Source organism: Balaenoptera physalus (genome assembly GCF_965194825.1).
Source record: "Balaenoptera physalus genome assembly, chromosome: 15".
NCBI lineage: Eukaryota > Metazoa > Chordata > Mammalia > Artiodactyla > Balaenopteridae > Balaenoptera > Balaenoptera physalus.
Window position 1 is genome coordinate 46,149,078 of NC_138894.1, and position 17,711 is coordinate 46,166,788.

At 35.0% G+C, this 17,711-nt stretch overlaps 1 protein-coding gene across 14 annotated transcripts in view; it reads left to right on the plus strand.

Moving 5' to 3' along the window:
- Positions 1-17,711, plus strand: part of USP34 (ubiquitin specific peptidase 34) — a 231,515-nt gene that overhangs the window by 176,672 nt on the left and 37,132 nt on the right. For all 14 annotated transcript variants that reach the window (XR_014253950.1, XM_082426527.1, XM_082426526.1 and 11 more), the window contains 14 exons: positions 991-1,137; positions 1,226-1,282; positions 1,378-1,455; positions 2,141-2,235; positions 5,117-5,289; positions 7,938-8,091; positions 9,170-9,248; positions 12,493-12,546; positions 12,658-12,753; positions 14,641-14,705; positions 14,799-14,874; positions 14,966-15,013; positions 15,421-15,486; positions 17,258-17,338. Coding sequence is in view for 13 of the 14 variants with exons in the window: in XM_082426527.1 (XP_082282653.1) it covers positions 991-1,137; positions 1,226-1,282; positions 1,378-1,455; positions 2,141-2,235; positions 5,117-5,289; positions 7,938-8,091; positions 9,170-9,248; positions 12,493-12,546; positions 12,658-12,753; positions 14,641-14,705; positions 14,799-14,874; positions 14,966-15,013; positions 15,421-15,486; positions 17,258-17,338 (1,269 nt within the window). In the remaining variant the exon portion in view is untranslated. The remainder of the gene's footprint in view (positions 1-990; positions 1,138-1,225; positions 1,283-1,377; positions 1,456-2,140; positions 2,236-5,116; positions 5,290-7,937; positions 8,092-9,169; positions 9,249-12,492; positions 12,547-12,657; positions 12,754-14,640; positions 14,706-14,798; positions 14,875-14,965; positions 15,014-15,420; positions 15,487-17,257; positions 17,339-17,711) is intronic.

The window sequence follows — 17,711 nt, forward strand, 5'->3', positions numbered from 1 at the left end:
AAAACTCTTCAGTGGTTCTTTATTATGAAAAGAATAGTATTCAGGTTCAGTCAGGATGGCACACATCCCATGTGATTCTGCCCCTTCCCTTCAACCTCCTTTCTTATCCCTGCCCACATCCAGCCTCACCCTGTAGTAACTGTAAGCCTTTTGAAGCCCATCATGCTTTTGCTTCATCGCTTGTGCAGTTATTTACGCTGCTCCTACTGCCTGTGGCACTCTTCCAATAGTACTCTTCTCCATTCTCTTCCATTTCTCATCCTTCAGGAATCAACTTGGTTTTCTTGAGAAAGTCTGTCCTCTAAGAGACCAAAAATTCCACAGAGTATTTCCATGTCACCATAATTCTGTTGTACCAGCACTTGTATTGAAAGTTACTTGTCTCACCCATTAGAATTTGGAGGACAAAGATCTTACTGTATTTATTCCCATGTATTTCAGCTTGTGAGACTTAATAAATGAGATTTTTAACAAAATAAAAAGATTTGTTAGTTATCCCTTGAGTCCACTTATAATCTCCTTTTAACAGAGTTGGAACATGCTGTTTGAACTGGCAAAGCACTTTTACTGCTATTTTAAACTACTCCTAAACCAAGGTTCAGTTGATAGGAGAACTTATGCACCCTGCAAAGGCTTTGTATTTTATGCTTCACAATACAAACCTCCATCCTTTGAATCCCAAATTTCTTCCTAGAAATTCCTAGACTTAAAAAATAAAAATTTCTTAACTTACGGTCATTTAAGCATCTTCTGGCACCAAGACTATTAAACTGAAAATGCAATGAGAATCAAACAGAAATGAAATAGAGGAGAGCATTTTCATACTTTCTTTGTAGATTTACTACCTGTTTCTTTGTTGTTCATTCAATAACCTTGTGATAATTTTTATTTTTATTTGAGATCTAGATTTCTTTGATTGTTTTATAATCCTCCTCCTCACTGCCTGCCTCCCCCCCTACCCCCACCCCACGCCCACCTTTTCTTTCACAGGAGAGTGAATGCAAAGCATATAATCCTAGACCCTTTTGTAAAACATACACCATGGATAAGCAGCCTCTGAACACTGGAGAGCAGAAAGATATGACAGAGTTTTTTACTGATCTGATTACTAAAATTGAAGAAATGTCTCCAGAACTGGTTAGTACCAGAACACTCAAGTTTCTTTGAAATTTTTACAGATTTGCTCAATTTTAGATTACTGACTTTCGTTTGTATTTTTTTAAAGAAAAATACTGTCAAAAGTTTGTTTGGAGGTGTAATTACAAACAATGTTGTATCCTTGGTAAGTATTCTCCCTGTTCTGTGCTTTTTGGAAATCTTAATGTATATTTTAGCTTATTATGATAATTTACCAATTTTTGGCTATTGATTGACTAGGATTGTGAACATGTTAGTCAGACTGCTGAAGAGTTTTACACCGTGAGGTGCCAGGTGGCTGATATGAAGAACATTTATGTGAGTAATGTTGTATATATTTTTTAAATTGTTTTCTGCTTTTAACTATTGGTGTATAGCAGGCTTATGTTTGTTACCTTGAGAGAAAATTAACTTTCATGTTTTCACCTATATTCTTCTTGTGATGCTACTCAAATAAGAATTAAAGGTAGATCACAAAGCTGATTTTCCCAATCAAAATTTAAATACTTGAGTCTCTTAAAAATGTAGTAAGATTCAGAGCACCTTGTCAATATTTTTACTAAATTTAAGCGTTTGCTTTTTTTTTTTAATTTTTTTTAAAATTTATTTATTTTCGGCTGTGTTGGGTCTTCGTTTCTGTGCGAGGGCTTTCTCTAGTTGTGGCAAGCGGGGGCCACTCTTCATCACGGTGCGCGGGCCTCTCACTATCGCGGCCTCTCTTGCTGCGGAGCACAGGCTGCAGATGCGCAGGCTCAGTAGTTGTGGCTCACGGGCCCAGTTGCTCCGCGGCATGTGGGATCTTCCCAGACCAGGGCTCGAACCCGCGTCCCCTGCATTAGCAGGCAGACTCTCAACCACTGTGCCACCAGGGAAGCCCTAAGCGTTTGCTTTTTAAAAAAATGTTTTCCTGTGTGCATTCTGCCCAAATTGTAATTAATGCTTTTTGTATTTTTGCATGCTGTAAACAATAATGTGAAACTCTTAAGTGTGGTTTTATACACAGGAATCTCTTGATGAAGTTACTATTAAAGATACTTTAGAAGGTGACAACATGTATACTTGTTCTCATTGTGGGAAGAAAGTACGAGCTGAAAAAAGGTATGCTTTTTGAAACGTAATTTTCGTCATTTTGATAAATCATCAAATGGAAGTAAAACACAAACTTAGGATAAATTAATGTTAAACTTTTATGAAAATTATGTGATTAAGGTTATGGTCAGCTGCTTGGAACTCATTCTTATGCGGCAATTTTTCATTCAGTTATGCAAGTAAATTTTCAAGCACTCTTAAATCTTTTCAGATTTTTTTTTCCTTTTTATTAATCAGATACTTACCAAGGTCTATATGATTGCTTAGCTCTCTGCCGTGCACTCAGTGGGGCATGATAAAGAGTCTACTCATGAACTGAAGACCTCTGAATCTCTAAAGTGAGAGATTTTTTTTCTTAAGATCCAGCCATAAGATGGTTGGTTTAGGACAGAGTAGTTGGTTGGGTAAAGATGTTTCAGTCCTACCGATGAACATTGAAATTAGATTGAAAGAGCATCTTATGTAGTTCGTTACTAGGAACAAAGGCAGAGAAGTAATAATAACCTTGTAAGTACAAGAAGTCTGGGATTCTGCCAGCCTGCCTTAAGTAGAGGATCTGCATTTACTAGTAATAGAAAATAAGATTGGTAATATACAGTGACATCAAATGATTAACATCTAGATTTGAGGATTATCTGTGTAGGTGATTGATTGAAGTCATCAGAACATCTGTCTGAGAAAGAACTTAACCGTTGGCAAAGAACTCAGACCTAAGCCATCCTAAAAGTACAGAAGAAAAAGTGACAGAATCAAAGCCAGGAAAGAAAAAGAATCAGGACAGGATGGTAACCCAGAAAATGGGGAAGAAAATTTCAAGAAGAAGTTATTCATTCAATTGTCGTAGTCCACAGAGATGAGGAAGAAATAACAGCTGAGTAAAATCATTGGATTTTTCAAAAAGGTGGTTTAGTGATGTGTTTTTGCCAAGTTGTAGCAATAGAAGCAGGGTCATCAGAGTACATGGCATGAAGTATAGATCATTCATTTTAGCAGTTTGGCAATAAGTAACAGAAAGGAATGTGGAATCTAGAAAGAGCTTTGGGATCAAACAGGAGTTTTCTACATGAAATAGATCTGAGCATGTTTGAAGGCAGAAAATGAAAAGCCTTCTCTTAAAATTGCTTAATAGAAGATTTTTCCAGATAAATACGCATTTGAAAACAATGATACTCTTTTTCTCAATCTCCAGAAGTCACGTTGGTTGCAAGAGAGAAAAGTTGTAGATGGATGTACTCAAAAGAAAGCATAGCTAGCTGTGCAGGCAGTTACAAGTAGAAGACAAACTCATCCGACTAGAATTAGGTTAGGCTAAAAGTTAAGGACTTAAACAGACTTAAAAGTTTGTTACTGTGGAGTAATATAATGAGGAGTCAGAAAAGATCATTGAGAGGCTATGTTCTTTGGAGAATCTTTTTAGTTGGAATAAATAAACTTATTGAATAAATTTGTCATTCTTGATAACCTTTTACTTATGGAAGCATTACTTCATTTTGGCTAATATGATTCTACTGTTTTTTTGAAATACTGTCACGTCTCTCCCAGGCAAAGTATTATTCAGTCCTTTTGTACCCTTATCATACTTCTAGATGTCTATAATAACATAGTAAGTGTTCAACAGAAATGGGCCAAGGATCATACTCTGTTCTGTCTTTGAACTCTGGTTTTCTCAGTGTATTCATTCTTTCCTGAATAATTTTATCTACCACCATAACATAATCTCTGCTGACATGCTAATGATTCCCAAATCATTTTACCTAATTCAGACGGCTTTGCTTTGCTCTCCCAACTGTCTTACCTTGTATGTCTGGTTAGATTCAGGTCGTCTCTTCAGATCTGTTTATATCTTAATGCATGGTTTCACTGCCCTCCACAAGTCCTTTAGTGATTCTTAGCTGTCAGGATAAAGTTCATACTCTAACATTACACACAAGGCCCTTCATATCTTGACTTCTTTATACTTCGTAACCTCATCATTTACCAGTCTCCCAAATAAACAATAATGGTGAATTTTTAGACTTCTTATTCCATCTGCTTGTGACATCCTTCCCCTGCCTTCCTCGTCTCCCTAAATTTCCTATTTAAAAGAGAAACTAAGCCCTTGGTTTAAACAGATTTTGTTTTAAATCCTATATACACTGAAGAATTATTCCCTGAAATTCATATTTTTCATAAATCCAAGTTTTTAAGTATATTTTGTTTAAACTGAAAAAAAGTTTTTTTAAACCTGAACTAGCAGTAAGTCATACCATAAGATTTAGGTAACCAGTTAACTTGCTCTGCTGCTGCTGGTGCTGCTGCTGTTATTGTTGTGGCTGTAATATGAGGCAACGCTCATTAAACGCTGTTTGCCAGGCAGCATTCTAAAAGTAGTAGGGAGTAGGCACTTTAACTTCCATTTACAAATCAGGAATTAAGCTCTGAGAGGTTAAGTGACTTTTTTAGGGTCATATATCTAGTAAATGTTACAGTCAGGCTTTGCAATTCTGCTGTACAAAAATAAATGCTTATTTAAGGTGGAAAAGAAAACTGTGAACCAAAAACCTCCTTGCCTTTGAAATATGATGTGACTCCTTTTTATGCTTCCGTAGCACCTTTCATAGCTTCATCATGGCATATACCATAGTCCCCTGTAGGTTTTTTATTTGTTTTCCTATCTAGACACAGGAAAGTCCTTTCAGAATGGAAAAAGTCATGTAAAAGGGGGATAGATAGATAGATAGATGGATAGATAGGTTGAATGATTGATAGATTTAATAAGAGCGTGATTTAGAGTACTATTTATTATTTACTCTGAATTGAATATTGAAATAAGTGTAGTGTCAATGTAATTGATAATAGCTAGAGTACTTCTGAAAGATAATTTTTAACAAATTTTGTTCGTGTCTTTCAGAGCATGTTTTAAGAAATTGCCTCGGATTCTGAGTTTCAATACTATGAGGTATACATTTAATATGGTCACAATGATGAAAGAGAAAGTGAACACACACTTTTCCTTCCCATTACGTTTGGATATGACACCCTATACAGAAGATTTTCTTATGGGAAAGAGTGACAGGAAAGAAGGTAATGGAAAATCTTTCTCTTGCCTTTGTTTATTGTAAGTCTTCATGACAAGATAGTCATATTTATAAAGTTGTAATCAACTACACATTTAACAAAATCAAATTGAATCTTATAAAGGAGAATGTTTTTAAAGACAATATGGCATATTCAGTCAGTTGGCCAATAAACGTTTTGTATCTACTAGGAGTGTGTTCTAGGCACCTTTCCAAGTGAATGAGATAAACATGGTTCCTGCCCTTGAAGAACTTAAGTCTGTTGGGCATGGCATATATTAAACAAGGAATTATAAACATGAAGTGTTGTCAAATAGTGAATGTATCACAGATTGAGGGGAATCAGTGGGGGGGGCTTTCAGGAGAAGGTGACATTTAAGCAGAGCCAGCTAGAGAGAGAGGAGTGGAGAAACCGTAGTGGGGGGCATGGGGCTGATTAGGGGGTTGATGAGATAGGCAAAAGGGTGGCAGCCAGATCAGTTTTTTTGTAAGCCATGTTAATAATTTTGATCTTTATTTCAATGTGAAACCATCGGAAAATTTTAAGCAGGGAACTGAGATAACCAGGTGGGATCTTGGAAAAGGTTATTCTGACTATAACAATAGAAATGGACTAGAGGATGATAAGAGGAGTGTGGGGAGGCTGTTATGGTAAACCACAGTAATAGTAGCGCAGATGAGAAAGCATACCAACCAGTAGGGTTGGAGAGGAGCGCATGGCGATAGAGTTAGTAGAACTTGATGATTGAATGAATAAATGAATCGAACAAAGTTATTTAACATCTATCCACCAGTTAACTTGCTATTATAGTAATAGGAATATAGTGACAACAAAGAACAAGGTCTCTGCCCCTATGAAGCTTACAGTTTAGTCAGTCTACTACTAGAGGAAGGAGGAGAAGTCAAGAAAGGTTTCTGGCTTGATCAGTCAGGTGAATAGTGGGATCAGTATTTCAGGATCTCAAGAAGGAGGGAGTGTGGTCAGAAGTATTGAATACTAAAGAAAAGGAACAGTTCCAGTAAGACCATGAGGGAAAATTACCTAACATGTTGAAGATCTCTGGTTATCAGACCAATTTAATTTGGGTGTTGCAGTAGGAAGGTGGATTGCAGCGAATTTAAAATGGCACTTGGTTCGTAAGTAGTTACCTCCAAATTGCTATTATTACGTCCATAAGACCAGTGATTTTCAAACATCTGTGTATATGCCCCAAGGACCATGATGAGGAATGGGAATAGGTGAGAGGAGAGAAGAAAGCAGAATAGGGCCAGCTCTTACCTTTTCCATTCTTCTTTAGCCAAGAGAAGTTCCATTTTACATAAGAGTCCTGGCAACGTTTTGTTTGTATAGAAAGTTATGCTGATTTAAATTCTTAAGATTTGAAGAGCCACCATATTATAAGATTTAGGGAAGAGAGCCATATTTTAATCTTTATGCTGCATTGCCTGGCACTTAATGAGCATCCAGTAAATGTGTTACTCTCACTAAATGGGAGCTGAGAGGTATAAACAATGAGTGTGGGCTACTCTTTCAAGAGAAGAACATATCTTTCTTTGAAGAGAGAGGATGGCGACTGTGGCTGTGAGGTGATACAGGGTTAAGGGAGGGAACTTTAAAGTTAGAATTTGAGTATGTTTAGAAGTTGCAGGAAATGATGCAGAAGAGGTAAGTTTGAAAATAGAGACAAAGTTAAGAAGTTGGCATTGTATATATACATCCTACTTTTTAGGGCATTTTCAAACCATTTGTAAAATTATAGCAAGACTGCATAGTAACTGCTTCACTGTATTTTTCATAATGTCTCCATGTGTGGAAATAGCAAGAATTTATGCCAAGATAAAGGAATTTATTCGGCCACAAGTGATGCATTCAGAGTCAGATCCTAGTACATCCAAACTCCTCAGTCACTGCTCTGACCCTCTCAGCCATTTCTTCCTCTTCACCTAATTGTTGCTTCACTTTTCAGGTTAGACTGTGCACTCAGGTTAACCAAATCTGCTCTCACTTATTTGCTTCTGATTGTACCTTTCCTTTTGTGATGATGGAAATACAGATCGTAAATCATACATCTTCTGGAGTTTTTTCTTAATATCTCTTGTAATAACTTTTCAAATTGAAATCTCTGTGGGTGGGAAGTATATGTTTTGTTTATTTTGTTTCTGTCTACATAAAGCTCCTAATACACAGTGTTTTCTATTAACTGGTAAAACAGTTGGAAGCATGCTGCCAGTACAATGCTCCATTTTCCTTAGCATGAGACTAACAGGCATAAATATGTTAATACTTTTTAGATCTTGCGTTTGCCTGCTCCTAATAAAGATAATACAAAATGCTTCATTCAGGTTTATCTATTTCAAAAGGAAGAGCCAGATTAAGCAAAGAGAACATATTTTACATTTACATATTACATGGAGATTGTCCCTAGTTATGCACTGACACATGGTTGTTTTTCCAGTGATTTGTATAAATGTTCCTTAAAATTGTAGGCTATGAATGGTGAATGACTAGCATATAGGATTGTTTTGTACCTATTTGAATATATAAAGTATCTGTGCCTATTTCTGTGCATAAAGTATAGTATATAAAGTGATTCTAAGATGTCACTGTGTGTAGTTTTCAAAATTATTGCCATTATTTTATGTAAATCATTCCAGGTTTCAAGGAAGTCAGTGATCATTCAAAAGACGCAGAGAGCTATGAGTATGACTTGATAGGAGTGACTGTTCACACAGGAACAGCAGATGGTGGACACTATTACAGCTTCATTAGAGATATAGTCAATCCGCATGCTTATAAAAACAATAAATGGTGAGTTTTAAATATTTTATTCTTGGGATTTAAAAAAGTCTTTTTTTCTTCTGTTTTTAAAGTATAAGCTTATGATAGTTTTCTTCTTGAGATACGTTTTCAGATTTTAGTTTTCTAAAAACTTTATAGTTGGGAAAGGGAGCACATAAAATGTTTAAATGAAAGCAGCTTTCAAAAGACAACATGAATCTATCCTTAAACTTTATAGATCTCCAGACTCTTGAGAATTTGATAAATTCTCGCCTAAGAAAAATGAACACGGTCAAAGTTCTGCACACAACTTTAGATTCACAGACAATATTGCACCTTCCAAATCTTACCTACCTGTGTTCACTTATTCAAGAACTGTTTACTGAATGCCTTCTATAGGGTGGCCACAAAGTCCTTATGTATTCCAGTTAGAAATTACCTGCATACTCCATTTTCTTCACCTTACCTTTCCCTTCTGACACACATTCTTTTTATCATCTTTCATCAAGTTAATGGCTGGAAGTCATTCAATCAGTCCTTAATAGCTGGTTTTTGGTCCTCGGATGTTGTTGAGTAAAGTCTCATGTATAGAGACTATTGATGTGCTAGACATTGTTCTAAATATTGGGGATGTACATTGGTAAATTGATCTGCACTTAGCAGAATAGTTTCGTTCAAATATTTCTCACTCTTTATACCATCATATCCATGGTATCTTTACTTTTTTTTGTCCATTTGAATATAAATTTTGAAATGGCATCTTTATCGTTGTAAGTTTTCCAAGCTCTTGATGTTTTCTGTGTGATAGCTTTACATGTTAGAAAGTTATGCAGACTTTTTATCCTTGCTTTTATGAACTCTTTTGTTACTCCGAGGTTATAAATAGATCTATCAGATTTTAAGGTGGTTATGACTATGTTGTGAAATTATATTCCCAATTTCTAGTGGATTAGAATTGTCAAAACAAGAGCTTAGTTAGAATTTACCACATATTAATAAGTTTGATCATATTTGTAATATATTAGAATGTAATCTAAATATTTTAAAAAGAGGCACAATACAGATATATTACATATATACTTGATGAATACTATATGCTCTGCTTTAGGTATCTTTTTAATGATGCTGAGGTAAAACCTTTTGATTCTGCTCAACTTGCCTCTGAATGTTTTGGTGGAGAGATGACGGTAAGTTTTATTCAAAAGTTATAAATGGTTCATGACTTTCCAAGTGCTTTGCAGTATCATAAAATCCAATAGCAGAGTCATGTAACTTTCTTTTAATTCCTATAATTAAATCTAAAATGTATTTGTTTTTTGTTTAGTATAGTTTAGTATGTTTGGAGCATATACCAGACACTGGAAAATAGTTTTTTTTGAAAATATATTTTAAATTACTATTTCTTCAACTGATTAAGAGGGTCTGATTAAGAAGGGTTAAGACTTACAATTGAAAAATAATAGTATAGGAATTGAATTACATTTCCACAAGACATCATGATTAAATAAGTTGTTTACTTAAATGCTTTGGGATTAGAACAGAAAGAAATTACTCTTTATTGACTTACTATGAGAAATCTTTGACAAGGAAGTTGGCTTAAGCTAAACTTTAAAGATTGTTCCTTTAGTGCTTTCTATAACAGTAGCAGCAACCTGGTTATTACTAGTGACAGGATAGAAAAAGATTATCTGTTTTGTAATTATCAGTTAAGATATAAGAAAAGACAATTAGGTTGGAGTAGTGTTACAGTAATTTCACTTCTTCATATGCAGTTTACCCGAGTACCAATTTTCTGAAAACTTTAAAAATAGCCTGTTGATTCTCACAAGTCAAATATTAAAAAGTAATTTCTGTTTCATAAAGAAGCTCAGATAAAGTTATATTTCCCTTTAATAGCCCTGTTTATTGTGAAATAACTGGTCACATTCTGGATTTTAATGAAAAGCCTTTCTTAACTGCTCTTTGATGCTCTTACGTACTATTCTGAATAGAAAAGGAAAATTAGACAAATTCCTAACACTTGGAAAATGAGTAGAAGAAGGAAGGAAATAATGAGTTACTATTGAAGCCATAACTAAACCTATTGCATCTGTAGATGTTATTCCTAGAATATTTCCTCAAAAAAAAAGAAAGAAAAGATAAACAAGTAAACAGTGCAAAACTCTTCTTTTAAAAGGTAGTTTTTCAGATTGCATGCCCATTTTATTAAGTTTTATATATTTGAAGAGAAATTAAGGAAACAATCCCATTCACCATTGCAACAAAAAGAATAAAAATCCCTAGGAATAAACCTACCTAAGGAGGTAAAAGACCTGTACTCAGAAAACTGTAAGACACTGATGAAATAAATCAAAGATGACACAAACAGATGGAGAGATATACCATGTTCTTGGATTGGAAGAATCAATATTGTGAAAATGACTATACTACCCAAAACAGTCTGCAGATTCAATGCAATCCCTATCAAACTACCAATGGCATTCTTCACAGAATTAGAACAAAAAATCTTACAATTCGTATGGAAACACAAAAGACTCCGAATAGCCAAAGCAATCTTGAGAAAGAAAAACGGAGCTGGAGGAATCAGGCTCCCTGACTTCAAACTATACCAAAAGGTACAGTAATTAAGATAGTATGGTACTGGCACAAAAAACAGAAATATAGATCAATGGTACAGGATAGAATGCCCAGAGGTAAACCCAGGCACATATGGGCACCTAATTTACGACAGAGGAGGCAGGAACATACAATGGAGAAATGACAGCCTCTTCAATAAGTGGTGCTGGGAAAACTGGACAGCTACATGTAAAAGAATGAAATTAGAACACTACCTAACACCATACACAAAAATAAACTCCAAATGCATTAAAGACTTAAATGTAAGACCAGACACTATAAAACTTTTGGAGGAAAACGTAGGAAAAACACTCTTTGACATAAACCACAGCAAGATCTTTTTTGACCCACCTCCTAGAGTAACAGAAGTACAAACAAAAATAAACAAATGGGACTTAATTAAACTTAAAAGCTTTTGCACAGCAAAGGAAACCATAAACAAGACAAAAAGACAACCCTCAGAATGGGAGAAAATATTTGCAAGTGAACAACAGACAAAGGATTAATCTCCAAAATATACAAACAGCTCATGGAGCTCAATATCAAAAAAACAAACAATCCAGTTAGAAAATGGGCGGAAGACCTAAATAGACATTTCACCAAGGAAGACAGAGAGACAGCCAAGAGGCACATGAAAAGATGCTCAACATCGCTAATTATTAGAGAAATGCAAATCAAAACTACAATGAGGTATCACCTCACGCCGGTCAGAATGGCCATTATCAAAAAACCTAGAAACAGTAAATGCTGGAAAGGGTGTGGTGAAAAGGGAGCCCTCCTACACTGCTGGTGGGAATGTAAATTGATACAGCCACTATAGAAAACAGTATGGAGGTTCCTTAAAAAACTAAAAATAGAACTGCCATATGACCCAGCAATCCCACTACTGGGCATATACTCTAAGAAAACCATAATTCAATAAGAGACATGCACCACAGTGTTCATTGCAGCACTATTTACAATAGCCAGGACATGGAACCAACCTAAATGTCCATTGACAGATGAATGGATAAAGAAGATGTGGCACATATATACAATGGAATATTACTCAGCCATAAAAAGAAATGAAATTCAGTTATTTGTAGTGAGGTGGATGGACCTAGAGTCTGTCATACAGAATGAAGTAAGTCAGAAAGAGAAAAACAAATACCGTATGCTAACGCACATGTGTGGAATCTAAAAATAAAAAAAAAAATGGTACTGATGAACCTAGTTGCAGGGCAAGAATAACGGGGTAGGCATAGAGAATGGACTTGATGACATGGGGTGGGAGGGCGAAGCTGGGGCGAAGTGAGAGTAGCATCAACATATATACACTACCGAATGTAAAATAGTTGGCTGGTGGGAAGCAGCAGCATAGCACAGGGAGATCGGCTTGGTGCTTTGCGATGACCTAGATGGGTGGGATAGGGAGGATGGGAGGGAGGCTCAAGAGGGAGGGGATATGGGGACGTGTGTATGCATATGGCTGATTCACTTTGTTGTGCAACAGAAACTAACAGTATTGTGAAGCAATTATACTCCAATAAAGATCTATTGAAAAAAAAAGGTAGTTTTTCAGATTGCAAGTCCATTTTATTAAGCTTTGTATTATTGATGGTAAAGTACCTTAAAAATGTTTTGAATCTTTTTTTTAAAGTACATACTCCTAGCCAAAAACTTTTATCAAAGATTTTTCTGAATATAATGCTATTTGAGAACTATTTACAAAGTTGCTATAAAGTATAAAATAGCTATTTATGAAATATTTTATATATAAATATAGCTGAGTGTACCCATTTCTTAAAGAAGGAAAACTTTCATTTTTTTAAACAGACCAAGACCTATGATTCTGTTACAGATAAATTTATGGATTTCTCCTTTGAAAAGGTAACCATTTCTTTCATGTATAATTGTACATTGTTTTCTGACTTCCATGTTATCTACTTTTATAGTTATACTATGTCAAAATGAAAATATACTTTTTTTTCCCTCTTAAAGACACACAGTGCTTATATGCTGTTTTACAAACGCATGGAACCAGAGGAAGAAAATGGCAAAGAATACAAATTTGATGTTTCATCTGAATTACTAGAGGTATAAGTTAATTTAACTTTAGCAACAATTTAAAAACATGTTAAGTATTTATGCAAGTATTAGTTCTAGAATATAAAAGCAGGCTATATAAACAACATCATTAGTATCTGTAATCCGAGGTAAGCCTTAACCCTGTTTACAAATAGTCTCGGTAATACTGACATACAACAGGTGAATGTAAAGTGAAAGAGATTAAAGGGAGTGGAAAACAATTATTAGTAACATTGAAGAAAAATAAGAAAGGTAAAAATGGTTGATGGAATAAGCGCAAACTCACAATTAACTTGTATGGTTGGTGATGTTCTTGGATTGGGTGATAGGACTGTGAATGTTCCTTTTCTTACGCTTCATATTATACACAAGCGTACAGTGTATTTTAAATGCATTTAAAATATGTATTATTATTTTAATATGTGTCTCATTTGTAGTAATGAGCTCTCTTCGTTTCATAATGTAGTTAAGTGATAATGTTAGGGGTTTATACAAAGTGTGCACACTCAGTGTATGTTGTATCATTGTTGTAAACTGACTCTGCCAAAAGTACAAAAAAATAAATCTCCAGAAAGGTATACCTGATACAAGTGTACTCTTCCATGTAGACAATTAAACTTTTACTCTCTGACTGATTGATATTTGCACTATTGTGGTCAAGTCTTAAAACTGAGTGGATTTTGTTCCCCAAACACTTTTAATGGTATCTTGCCTACCTGTAATTTACAGATAAAGAGCCAAGAATATTATCTTCTTCCAAACCCTCTAAATTAGGTTTACCAGCAGAATTAGATGCTTCACTAGATGTCAAGCTATTAAACTCACCTGTTTATACAAAGATTTATTTCAACTGCTATCATAATAGCAAAATAAAATAGATTATAATCATCATGATGTGCAAGACTTTGTGTCCCCAGGGTATTCAGACAAATGTACACCATGTTCTAGATGAGGACCCAACAGTATTTAAAGATAGCCACCCACATGTGAAATAAAATGAGATTTTACATAAAACCTTAATGATGTACAGTTGGCATTTGAACAACACAGGCTTGAACTGCGAGGGTCCACTTACACATGTTTTTTTTTTTTTTCCAATAAATACAGGATCTATAAGTAAACATGAATTTCTTTTTCACATTGTTTTCTGTTTTTTTTTTTTAATTTTATTTATTTTTGGCCGCGTTGGGTCTTCGTTGCTGCGCGCAGGCTTTCTCTAGTTGCAGCGAGCGCGGGCTACTCTTCATTGCGGTATGCAGGCTTCTCATTGTGGTGGCTCCTCGTTGCGGAACACAGGCTCTAGGCGCATGGGCTTCAGTAGTTGTGGCTCGCAGGCTCTAGAGCACAGGCTCAGTAGTTATGGCGCACAGGCTTAGTTGCTCTGTGGCATGTGGAATCTTCCCAGACCAGGGCATGAACCTGTGTCCCCTGCATTGGCAGGCAGATTCTTAACCACTGTGCCACCACCAGGGAAGTCCCTTATTTTGCCAGTTTTTAAACATAAACCTTTCTCTCATAATCTGTTCTTACCAAAATATCAGTGTGCCATAGTTTTCATGTATGTTATCAACATTAACATAATTTTATTCATTATATATTTGCTCTTCAGACAGATGGGATTTCAGAGTTCTTACTTTTAAAATTTTAATAAATAAATTTAAAAAAAAAGAAACAGCGTGATCGCTTGAGGTAACCAGATAAGTAGTGATAAATAGGATCAGGTTTAGTAACTACTTCCATATTCCATTTACCTGGAAAAAAGTCAACATGAATTTTAAGTGCATGTATATTTTTTGGTTCTTCTAGAGCAAGTCTTATTTTGTCTAATAAAAATATTGGTAAAATGTTATGAAGCAAATGCTTTCTGATATCTAATGTTAACATTTTTTTCTTCAGTGGATTTGGCATGATAACATGCAGTTTCTTCAAGACAAAAACATTTTTGAACATACATATTTTGGGTAAGCTTGGCAGATTTAATAAGATTTTTTTGTTACACATTTTTTAAAAATCTTATTTTGTAAGAATTTTAACCTATTGTTTTCAATTTCTAGGTTTATGTGGCAGTTGTGTAGTTGTATTCCCAGTACATTACCAGATCCTAAAGCTGTGTCCTTAATGACAGCAAAGGTAATATATGTATAGACTTAGGTAATTTCTTCAAAATTGGTGACTTTAAAATAATTAAATCTTTTTTGCTTAATTTTATCTTTTCTTGCAGTTAAGCACTTCCTTTGTCCTAGAGACATTTATTCATTCAAAAGAAAAGGTATGTGTTTTACTTCGTAAACTTTTGTGCCATTCATGTCATTTATCAGATATCTTTTTTTTTTAATTTATTTTTTATTTTTGGCTGCGTTGGGTCTTCATTACTGTGTGGGCTTTCTGTAGTTGCAGTGAGCGGGGGCTACTCTTCATTGCAGTGCACAGCCTTCTCATTGTGGTGGCTTCTCTTGTTGTGGAGCATGGGCTTCAGTAGTTGTGGCTCGTAGGCTCTAGAGTGCAGGCTCAGTAGTTGGAGCGCATGGGCTTAGTTACTCCGTGGCATGTGGGATCTTCCTGGACCAGGGCCTGAACCCGGTCCCCTGCATTGACAGGCGGATTCTTAACCACTGCACCACCAGGGAAGCCCCAGATATCTCCTAATACCTTCAGTAACTTCTTTTTCTTTTATAGCCCACAATGCTTCAGTGGATTGAACTGTTGACCAAACAATTTAATAATAGTCAAGCAGCTTGTGAGGTGAGGTGAATAATTCAACAAACAATGCATAGCTTAAGATTCACTTTCTTGTTTTGTTTTCTTTTATTCTTAACTTAGATGCTATAACAAAATTGTTTTTATCTATTATAAATCATAGGGAGCCAGTGTAAGTTGTTCCTAAAATTACTTGATTGCCAAGAGAAATTTATAATTAATGTATCAAATTCATTACATTGATTAAATAATCGATTTTTAAGTTACTTAAAACTCCTTGGGTTCCCCCCACCATGTATTGGAAGGAAAAAGTATAGAAAATGCAGAACTCTACCAGATATTTCTTAACTACTTCTGCATGCTACCAGAAAATACTGAAAAATGCTTATCTCCCTTCCCCCTCTGAGAAAAAATGCATATATCCCAGTAGATCAGTTTATGTCCTATTTTATCTTTTCCCATATTACATTATAAGAGAAACATACATCCCTAAGGATAGTATGCACACAGGTAATAAACACGTAGCCATATTGCCATCTTACTATCGTTTATCATTTGTGATGATCTCCCAGAGTGGTGTGTACCTTTCTAGGAATGCAAGTCTTATAAATTCCCAAAAGTGGGAGACAGCAGCGTAGTGTACAATAGATGAAATTAGTTGAAGAGGTTTTTCATATGTAGAAGGTTTTTAGAAAGATTTTTTTTTAAATTTTTTTCAGTTGGTTTGTTTGAATTAGTATTCAAACAAGGTCCACATTTTGCTTTTGTCTTGTAAATCTCTTTTCATCTAAAATACAGTTGACCCTTGGACAACATGGGTTTGAACTGTGTGGGTCCACTCATACACAGATTTTTTCAATAAATATGTACAGTACCATACAATCTGTGGTTGGTTAAATCTGAGGATGCGGAGGAACCTAAGATACAGAAGGTCAACTATGGGACTTGAGTATCTGCAGATTTTTGTGTATGCTGGGGCTCCATACCAAGGAGCAACTGTAGTTACCTTCTGTTTTTTTTTTCCCCTCTGTACCACTTTCTCATTTGTTCTGCAGGATTTTCCACATGCTGGCTTTGATCTAGTGCATCCTTTGGGTGTTATTTAACATACTCCTCTCTCTATTCCTTTCCATCTTCATGATTTTTAAAAAACTGTTCGGTTAAAAAAAAAAAATTGTTCAGTAGATGCAGAAGCTTGATTAGGTCATAAATTTTTTTGTTTTTGTTGTTTTTTTTAATAAAGTTGCGACTTCAGTTTTTTCACTAAGGATTTGCCTCTGGAACTCTCTCAAGGAGTTAAAATTCTCTAGTTGTCAGTAATTATGTGTGTGCATAAATAGGCAGTACAGTTCAATAGAGGAGTTAAATATGTGATTAAGAGATATCTTGAAATTAATGGGAAATTGTCTTAGCTAAGCGTAAAGAAGAGTGTTTTTTGTTATCAACAGAACATAAATTGGTTTTAAACAGAAAGTTTATCATACTCAGATCGTATATTATTAATAGGAACAAAAAATTCGACAGTGTGACATTTAAGTCTAAGAGGAAAATAGTATTTGACTTTATTAAGAACTGCAGGTTGTCATCATGTAGGTTCTACACTATAATGTAAATGGCATCCATGGAATTCTGTATTGAGATGACCTTGATTATGACTTTAGACATTTTAGATTTTACACTTTCTACCAATTGAAGAATCTTTTTTGGTAAGAATTTAAAGGAATTCAAATGTCAACTAGAATTAAAATCTTTGTGTGATTTTTATCCCAATTGACAAGTATTGATTGAATGTTAAAATCACACTATTTACTTACAGTGGTTTTTGGACCGCATGGCTGATGATGATTGGTGGCCAATGCAGATACTAATTAAGTGCCCTAATCAAATTGTGAGACAGGTAAGAAAAAATTTATTTGAAAGTGGCTTTCAAGTTAATTGTTCTGAATTTGCCTGTGAATATATTTTAACCCAGCATTGAAAGTAGTTTGAAAAGATCGACCTCTTATTACAAAAGTCATTTTGCTCTTATTTTCACCAGCTTCTTTTGGCAAATCAGCTATAATTCCAGTCAAGTGATTAAAATCATTCACATTTCCTGGTTATAGGAAGATAGCTTATAACTGCCTATTTTCTCAGATCCTACTTTGATGTATGAGTTGTACTGATTCTTTTTCAGATCCTTAGATATTCTAACCATGGTAGGGTACTGTAATGGCCTTGAAAGTTAAATGAATAGTGTATAACTTATTTCTGTGACAGATTCTCAACTG